This window comes from Thamnophis sirtalis, unplaced genomic scaffold (assembly GCF_051295495.1).
Source record: "Thamnophis sirtalis isolate CommonGarterSnake01/CBP01778 unplaced genomic scaffold, rThaSir2_p1.2 scaffold_1, whole genome shotgun sequence".
Lineage (NCBI taxonomy): Eukaryota > Metazoa > Chordata > Lepidosauria > Squamata > Natricidae > Thamnophis > Thamnophis sirtalis.
This window is the reverse complement of record NW_028261381.1, coordinates 134,589,083-134,598,984: the sequence shown is the minus strand read 5'-3', so window position 1 is coordinate 134,598,984 and position 9,902 is coordinate 134,589,083. Positions and strand designations below refer to the sequence as shown.

The 9,902-nt window shown below is 36.6% G+C and overlaps 1 protein-coding gene across 1 annotated transcript in view; it reads left to right on the top strand.

Annotated features, from left to right (window-relative positions):
• KCNK10 (potassium two pore domain channel subfamily K member 10) overlaps positions 1 to 9,902 on the top strand; it is a 53,109-nt gene continuing 43,207 nt past the window's right edge. Inside the window, exon 1 of the mRNA XM_014064194.2 lies at positions 1 to 139. Coding sequence (XP_013919669.2) covers positions 88 to 139 — 52 coding nt within the window. The 5' untranslated portion in view covers positions 1 to 87. The remainder of the gene's footprint in view (positions 140 to 9,902) is intronic.

The window sequence follows — 9,902 nt, the reverse complement described above, 5'->3', positions numbered from 1 at the left end:
TTAATTTGTTTGTTGGCTGCAGCTCTGAGGCAGGGGGAAAATTGGGAATTTATTTAATCCTTCCCTTCTCCTTGTGCAAAGGAAGCAATGAAATTTCCAATCGAGACTCCAAGAAAACAGGTGAACTGGGATCCTCAAGGTTGGTGTTGCTTTTTCACTTTTTTTCCAGTAAACAAATAAATAAATAAGTAAATACATGCAGCGTTTCTCGCTGCCCGCCTTCGCAGCTGTATTTGTGCTTGTTATTAACCCACCCATCTGATGCCTGAGAGAAGAGAGATTTGGCTGAGATTTGGGGAAAAGCTTTGTTGTTAATTGGAGCTCTGCCCTTTCCTCCCCCTTGTCTCGGAAGGTGGTCAGTGTTACTACAGTCTTGGGGACTGCAGGGTTGAGGGGTGGGGAGGTGGAGAGGGAAAAACTTGTCTAACTGGAAAAAGCAAAACAAAAAACAAAAATGTGACATCACTTCTCTCCCCCCCCTCCCCAATACTATTTTTAGTCCTCTGTTATAGACTTGTCTTGGGATAAAAGGTCTGGTGGGAGGGAGGTTCTTTTATCTTGATGCTGGCTTCTTTGTCACTTCTGGTGATCTTTGTCTCCAGTAAACAGAGCAGTAGATAGACAGAGAGAAGAGCCATTCTTGGTTCCTCAATGACAAATGTCTCTTGGCAGCTAGACGGGATGAAATCTGACTGCAGTGGACTCCCATTGGGGTGCCCTGATGAAATAACAATGCTTAGGGGAGACTAGGCAGTCAAAATGTTTTTCACCCCTCTTAACAATGGAGTAGCTCTTTCCAAGCTTGGTGGATGAGTGGCCTTAATTTTGAGCTTAAGAGGAAATGAAAAAAAAAGTGGAGGGATAAATACATAGGAGGCTGATGTGTGCCTCTCTCCTGGGTTCTGCTCTGTAAAACAGTTGGGAGTTGTTTAAAACACAAGAGTTTCCATGCCTGTGCATGCACACTTAACACAAATGCTTGTTTTTAGCTTAAATGTATATTTTGGTTTTTTTTTTTTTTCCTGCAGAAAGTGGTAGACATTATCTCTGTGGATGCGTAAGGATCGCTTCATGATTCAGACTAGGATGAATGTCTAGGATTTTAACAACAGCAACAGCAGATGCTAAGATCTTTGCAGTCCTAGGAAGACTGACAGATTTATATGTTTTTCGAAAGACTGGGCTTGGCTCCCTTTCTTTTTTTACCATTCCTTTCTCACCCTTTGTTTAACTTGTCAATATGCTGAAATGGACAAAATACCCAATTTTGTGTTGTCTTCAGACATAGCAATGGATTTCGTAGCAAAAGAACTGAACCATATAAATATTCCAGATACCTGAATTTGAAATAGACAAAGAAAGTACATTTGTTTCTAGTTTCATAGTAACTTATTTTCACCTTAAGAGATGATGAAACTGATGCTGATTCTAACATCATTATTGGGAGGGGGTGGTAAGGGACACAAGGGAATTTGTTGTTTTCATTTGCTATATTTTGTTGTTGCAAAATAAATAAAATGAAGTATATCATCTCTAAACATTGTTGGTGGAAGTGATGTCCTCCGTTCCGCCAAAGACCAATTAATCAGTTTTGAATAGTAGGGCTTCTCAAGCTCAACAAGTGGTGGATTCCAATTGCACTAAAAAGTTGAGATAGTAAGTAAATATTCCTATAATATGATTATTTCCCTAATGTGTGACTGAGTCAATTCTCATATCTATGATGATATCATGTATTTAGTTATGAAGTAATTTTAAAAAAGCAGGCCATATAAATGAAGTTCTTCTGCTAACACGAAATGCAAACAACGTTACGTTTCTTTCATATAGGAGTAATGATATTTTGCCACTTTTCTGTCAATTCACCTGAGAACTCTGTAAGATTTAAATGTCTGCCACATAAAAGCAGAACTAATTAAATAGATCTGTAGCCAGTTGTCACCAGTGATCTGAGCCATATCTCTCAGACACTATCTTAAATAACATCTTGAAAAAAATATAGGAAGTAGAGGGTTGTGTGTGTGTGTGTGTTCATGGTGTGTTCATTCATGGTGTTACCTTTAAATAGTTTTGAGTTATGCCCATTGCCTTCTCTGGAGAAGACCAGATGTTCTGAGACAAATGAATGGGTCAGTTCAGAGTCACAATAATGGTTTAGAACTTGCTTCTTATACCGGCAGATGTCAGACCAAACCCTCATGGGCACCCGATTCTGGCTTGAGTTCATTGTTGATGGAGTTGCAGCAGAAAGCTCTGTTTTCAGCCTAAGGTGATCTAATGCTCTTGCAGTAGCACAGAAGAAAAAGAGCTGCTTTTATTTTTTTTACTGCATGATTGAGACATCTTTTATATGACTAAGATAATAATTTGTTCACAGAGAATCATTGGTAGGATAGCAGAAACAATTTATGCTATTCTCTCCCCCCCCCCCCCTTGTCTGAGCCTCTAGAAAACTGTTCTAGGCAACTTGGAGCAGGGATTATTTATGAAAACTGTTAGAAAAGATGCAGGGGATCAGAAGAGGGTACTCCCCATTTTCCGTGGCAGAATCTCAGTTTCGTGTCAAAAGGAAGTAAATGTTGCATTTGTAAAAAGAACACTGGATTTAAAAGAATTCAATGTTTAATACAAACTTATGCTGACTATTTTTTTTTAAATGCTTGGATTACTAGCCCTAAATTTAATATTAACTTGAAATCAATATGATGTACTGTAAGTTCTAATTAACTACAATGGGTTTGTTCTACATATGGGTGTATTGGGGTCCAGTGCTATGCATTTTAATATGATATATTGACAACAGCATACATTTAATTTTGAAAGTAGTTACATAATTACAGTTATAATTTTTCAATCTAATGTGTGTTTAAAATCTCAAACTCCACAAATCATTTGAATATGAGCAATTACAGGAGTTTTCTTAGAGTAAGAAGACTGAGCTTCTGATTTTAAAAAAATGTACCAAATTGGTTTACTTGTCTATGTTCAGTACATTTAGATAGTCACAATTATGGGATAGTAAATCATATCAGATACATTGGGATAACATCAAACATAATTACCAACTGTTAATCTGATTTGGTATCCCTCGATAGATGGAGCAAGGCAAGTCATATTGCATTTCTGATATGATGTTAAAACACCCAAATAGAATGAACAACCCTGAATGTTGATATTTTATGGACTCAGCTACTCTAGTTTTCTGACTGTGTGTTATAAAATTTCTGCAAGATGCAATTAGATGTATCTAATTCTCTGGATGGTCTCTCGTTACTATTTTAATATGGCAAATCATAGGTTGTTTGATACATCCACAAAATGTTTAAGATATTTTCAGTTTTAATGTTCAATAATTGCAAGATATATGCTCATGTTAAATATTTTAAATTAATTATTAGCTGTTTCATTTTTTTGCCCAGAGACATACTGTATGTAAATGGAATGTGATACTCATGAAATGTAATCATTCAGCTTTTATTGAGTTCCAGAATGAACATGTATTTATTTCTGAAATTTATCGTATATAGCTGCCCATCTCACAAACTTTTTGTATATATTGGGTAACAAATCTGTGTTTTTCTCAATGTCATTGGGAATGGTCCTCCAGACATGACATATAAAATATTAGCTGATGACAGTTACACTTTTACACAATTGACATGAATAGAAATAGGGATGTTCCAAGGTAAGAAAGGGAAAATTCTTAAATCAATTGACTGAAATGTAGAGAAAAATATTTTTCTAAGTTTAATTTGAGAATTCTCCATCCCTGATTTGATGTTTTGGATTTCTGTAAAAGGTTTGGTTGTATATTCTGAGAATATAAGATACATAAGGTTGCTATGGTAACACCAGTTATTTGTTGGGGAGAATGAGTCTTCAGCTTTAAAAAAAGTTATTGGGATTGAAAAACCGGTTTACTCATTCACCAGCAGCACCAAGTACAATAGTTCATTATTGTATATTTCCTTTTGTTTTGGGGAAGCCTTATATAGGACTGGATATACATTCATCCATAAAGCATTACCATTTTCACAGAAAACTAGTTTATGATAGAAAGTCCCATACAACCTACTGAACACAATGATAATAACACCAGCCACATGCATAAAATGAAAGAAACTGTCTTAAACTAGATCAGATCATTGGTCCATTAAACCTCACTCCTGAAGGTTTTTAAAAAAAAAATCCTGCCTGGAGATGTCACAGAATTACATCAGACTTTGAGATGATAGAGATACTGCAGCTGGTCCAGTGAATTACTGTAAAGAGAAGTTATGTGAACCAAGGAGCAACACTACATTCACTAGCATCCAATCCCCCTTTTCTTGGTAAAATCATGCCCAATTAGGACAGGAACATGATTATAATATATAAGAAATATTTTCTGTTTTGTCCCCATAATTAATCAATGCTCTCAAGTTACAGTTGCATTTGCTAGAAATTACCTCAGAACTAACCTATTTTCATTCATGTCTCCTTACATCCAAGGAAGTTTATTAAAAATCTAATCAGAATGCCCACATGAGATAAGAATTGATAACTAAGAAATAAGGCAGGTTTGGGAAAAAAGAGGCCTGCACTAGTGCTGAGTTGGGAGCTGATATACATCCAATGAACAGAATTTTAGTAGCTCCTGAGTGGAGAAGATATAGATTTGTGTACCAGTATGGGAACTGCACAATGGACACATCTGTGGCACAGGGAAAAATGTCTTAACAGCAACACAGTTTGGAAAGTAGTTATTGCTGTTTGTCATTGCATTGATTTCTCTATCAACAATACTGAACAAGTTAAGTCATGACTACCAAAGATCAAAAATAGATTGCAAGCTATCCCACCTTCTTTACATGACTTTCCAACCTCCTTTACATGGCTGTCCCATCTCCTTTACATAGAAAAACATCTGAAATGGAATAACTGCTCAACACTGTCTGAATATATGTACAGCCAAGATATTACAATGGAGTTTGGACTGGACCAAATGCATCACACTCAACATCAACGGTGTGTGTGTGTGTGTGTGTGTGTGTGTGTGTGTGTAAATTGAGGGAATCAAGATACCCCATGAAAATAACATCAAGAGATGATCACTACAAATATGTGTGCATCTTTCAAGCTAGTGACATCAAGCATACTGATGTCAAGCATACTAATGTCAAGAAGAATTTTAGTAAATACTTAACGAGAGTGAAGAAGATCTTAAAGTCCAAACTGAGTGGTGGAGATACAATCAAGGTGATTTACATCTGGCTAATTAGATATACAGCTGAAAAAGTTCATTCAAGTTGAATTAGAAACCCTGGATAGGAAGGGCAGAAAAACACCAACAGTCATGTTCTTCATCCATGCAGCGATCTTGACAGAGCCTATTTATCAAGGATCAAAGGTGACAGGAAAGTTGCACGTACATAAGACAATTGAATAAGAAAAAGGGTAATTGGAAGAATAACTAAGGATAGTGAAATAGATGCATTGAAACTAGAATTGAATATCAGACAGACTAAACTGGCCTATAAAAAGGACCAGATGAAGAATAGAAAAGAGGAATGGCAAGACAAAGTATTACATGGTCAGTACATTAAAAAAAACAACCCTACATGCAGCAAGGCCTCACGATGGCTAAGAGTAGGAAAGTTGAAGAAACAGACAGCTATTCTGGCTGCGCAAGACTAAGCCTTAAGAGCAAATGCAGATAAAGCCAGAATTGTGATGATAGCAACAGACAGCAAATGGCATCTCTGCAGAGAAATTGAAGAAACAATGGATCACCTAGTTAGCCACTACAAGAAGATCACACAGGCTGACTATAAACAATGACCCTACAAAGTGACAACAATGGTACCCTGGGATATCTTCAAGAAATGCCATGGTCTGCAAGCAAGAACTGTGGGAACACAAAATAATAGAAAATAAAGAAGCTAAAGTGCTCTGGGACTTTAGAATTCAAACTGACAAGCATCTGCCACACCATACCTCAGACTTAATAATGTTATTAAGAAAGACAAAATCATTTATTTCCTGGACATTGCAATGCCCAGGCACAGAAGAAGAGAAGAGAAAGAACTGGAGAAAATCACAAAATATAACTTGTAAATATAAGTAGAACAATTGTGGCAAAAAGAAAGCAAAGATAATAACAATAGTAATATACATCTTGGGTGCAATTCCAAAACATTTGTGATACCATTTGAGCAGCTGACAATCCACACCTGTTGTTGAAATAATAAATGTGTCCCTTTGCATGGCCACCATCCTTGGATTTGAATAATCCACACTGGGCACTAATTTTTAACCAAACTTAGACAGCATCTGAAATATATATTGTTTACTTTGTTTCTGCAAAGAAGAACAAGAAAGTGGAATATTGTACACATTTGAAGAAGAGCTGAATTGTTATCAATTGGAAGATACTCTGTCACATACTCATTTCCTTTTACATGTATGCACATATTTGTCAGTATTATATTCACTGTCATATGCAATGCAATATTCTTAAGTTAGTTTTATAGCTCTAAAACTAAACCTTGAACAGATCCCTCAGAAATCCGGTATGCCTGATTGTGAGCAATAATAAAAAACCTGGCAGGCCTTCAACAGTACTTGACTACATCAGTAGAGCCTGAGGATTGTAGTATAGAGGGTGTTCAGTCTGAACAATGTGTCAGGTCCAGCATAATAAGCAAGGCAACCTGAAAAAATGCCCAAGATATCAGCATGGTCAGTGAGATCGCTGGTGATCTCAGTGTTAGATTTCTTCACTTTTTCCCTTCATGACTCTTGATGCTAAATTACTTGTAAGGTAGTTCCAGATCTCATGTATTTGTTGCCGTGCCAAAAGAAGCAGGCCAATTTTTACATTTTTATTTTGTTACTCATGAGGTCTCAGGTCACAGAAATAAATGAGAGAAATAACACATTGACCATGTCAGAATAACTGTGCATCTGTTGTTTACAAATAATTCAAAGTGAATTACCCTTCCTTACTGGGAATTCTACTTTGGGGGTAGAAATTGAAGTATAGAATTGGTAGCGGGTGCCAAGCAAGACCTCTTTGTAATCTGAGTAAAGGACCAACTAGTTCAAATGCCATGGATATTACTGCCTTCTATAAAATCTTCTATTATTTATTTTCTGCAACTGTGGACCTGTTTTTCCCTCTTGCCTCTTCCGTAGCAGTGAGGCTAAAGGTTTAATGTAATGGATAAATCCCAAAATGTTCATATGTCTGGCGTTTGTATGGAGTGGAACAATTTCTTGCAAATAATCAAGTTGGTGTGTTAGCTTTTTTAAACTTGAACAACTGCGGAGTAAATTGCTCATTCTCTTACTTGAAATTTATCTCTCTACAAGAGTTGTGAATAACTCCATCAAGTTGCCCATTTATTAATCACAGTTTTGGACCTTATTCTGTTCTATTAATCCCTTGTCTACATTTGGATAAAAGCAAAGTTTGGAGGAGGGAATCTTGGAAAAAGAAAAAAAAAGTCATGAAGCAACAAGTGGCACTACTATAGTGATGCCATCCCACAGGACTCTTCTATGCCATAGGTATAAAACACTCTGACTTACGGGAGCTGTGTAGAGCTCATATCCCAGAAGAACTGACTCAGACGTCGACTCTTCTGGGAAGGTAAGCAGAAAACTCTGCAAGTCTTATGAAGAGATATCGGAAATACTTTTTTAAAGTGCTATTTGCTAATTTCCCTCTAACATTCCTTGAAGACTCTCAATGCTATTCCAGTAAAAATAACAGACTTGAGCTCTAGTATGTTTTCCATGAGATGGGCTCATAAATCTTTCCTTAGATTAATTTGTAAGAAGGTCTCAAAAACTATTTTTTCAAACTCGCTTTTCCCAACTCCAAAACATCCCAAATTCTACATCGGGATTGTCATTTGCTCAGGGTAATCACAGCCTATTTGGAAAGTGCTGGTTTGGAGAAAGCCTTTATAGATTATTTTTTAAGAAAAGCAATTAGAAAGGGAAAGAAACCTACCAATGTCATTCGTTTGTTTGACTTAGCAAAGTTTCATTGTCACTGCTATGGTGGATCCAGTAATAGCTGCATTTAATTAGTTTATGAAAGGTTGTGAGGTATTCTTACTGCAGTGACTGGCATCTGGAGCCCCAAGTATAAACAAGCTGTTGCACAAAAGTCGTGTTCTTGAAACCAAAATCCTACGGAAGCTGGTTGTTGTACGTGCTAAACTGTTTGTTCTCTTGTGTGGAGCAGTGGAATCAGATTCACTGAATGGCTGCAAAATATGTTCCCTGATGGCTTGTGCTGATGTAGAAAAATTGTAGAACTACTTGGCAAGCAACACAACATCTATAACTGGCCCCACTTTATTCAGATTTCAAGAAGCTATAGCTCAGCTTATTTAACATTGTTGCTCTGTGGACGTGAACTGGCAGAAGCTATGACACCAGTATCAATACACGAAAAGAACAAATTGCTCTACTAAAAAGACTCTTCAAATAGAAAGGGGGGAAAAAACTCTGTTTGAGACCAGGTATTTTTTGAAGATTTAAGATACTGCAATGATTCAGGGCGTGGATCTTGATTTGTGTTTGAACAACTCAGTTCTTGCCAGTTTTGAAGATGCTGGAAACATATAAAGCTATATGATGATGATCATCATCATCATCAGTCAACAATCATCAATTATCCACCATCATCATCTTATATTGTGCCTGACACTCAGTTTGGATGTTGGAATATCAGAGCTTGATTTGTGTCTTTATAAAGCAATTTTGTGTTTTAAAAAATGCAAATGTTTGAAATTTCAAGAACTGAAAAAGAATACAAAGTGTAGGATTTATTTCATCTAAAGTGTGGGTGGTCGAACATTTTGATGAACTAATAGGCTGTACCCAGCTTTGGATTTAACACCCTAAATGCACAAGAGCATAAATGTATCCTGTCTGCAACTTGTTAATGCAGCCATGCCTTTCCCAGGGATTATACAGCTGCTTTAAAGTGTTTACAATTTAAAGTACCTTTTCTAAATTTATTCTGGAGCATTATTGCAGATTTATTAAGTAATTAATAAAACTGATCAGGCAAATGAAATTGATCTTAAGAACATATTATTATTATTATTAGATTTAAACAATGGATTTATTTTGTAGAACTGAAGGTGGTGCATGTAATGCTCTTGCTTCTATTTTCCCCATAGAGGGGAGGGAAGGAGCTATATCTCCCTGAGACATGGCTTCAAGGTCAGACTGCATACTAACTCACACTGAAAGTGACCCTTCTGAAAACATCTTTGAAATTGATTGGGCAATGGGGGCCAGCAATGGGAAGTACCTAACAGGGAGAAAATTACACTTGGGGATTTTGGCATGCAAATTTCAGTTTGCTCTATTGTCTTTCACTTGACCTTTAGTAAACTATACATTTCTCAACAAACGGAGTTAAGGATCATTCTTGTTTAAAGGTTCAAGTTGAGGCAGGGATGACACCAGCCTAAAATCATTTAGCTGCTTTTCATGCCTAAGAGAGAGCTAAATCTCTCAATGGTTTCCGTGTTCCAATCTTACCCTTAATTACCATCTCTCCCTCCACCTCTCTCTCTTTTGTGATACTATGAAAAAGTTCTCAAAGGAAATGTAATTATTTCTCATTTCCTACTAGTACAACTCATCATCTTTGTGAGAAAGCAGTATTTCTGGAGGGAGTCTTTTTTTGGTTACCAATGGCAGCTTTTATGTATCTATGTGTTATATCATTAAGTATTTCAAAAGATGGACAACCTCATTTGGCACTGAACATCCCTAGATCGCTGAGTCAGATAGTGTGTGTATGTGCATATGGACTGACTTGCCCAACAGGAGTCTGATAACACCTTTTTGAACTGTGGCTTGCAAAAGCTTATATCTTTTTATAAAATTGG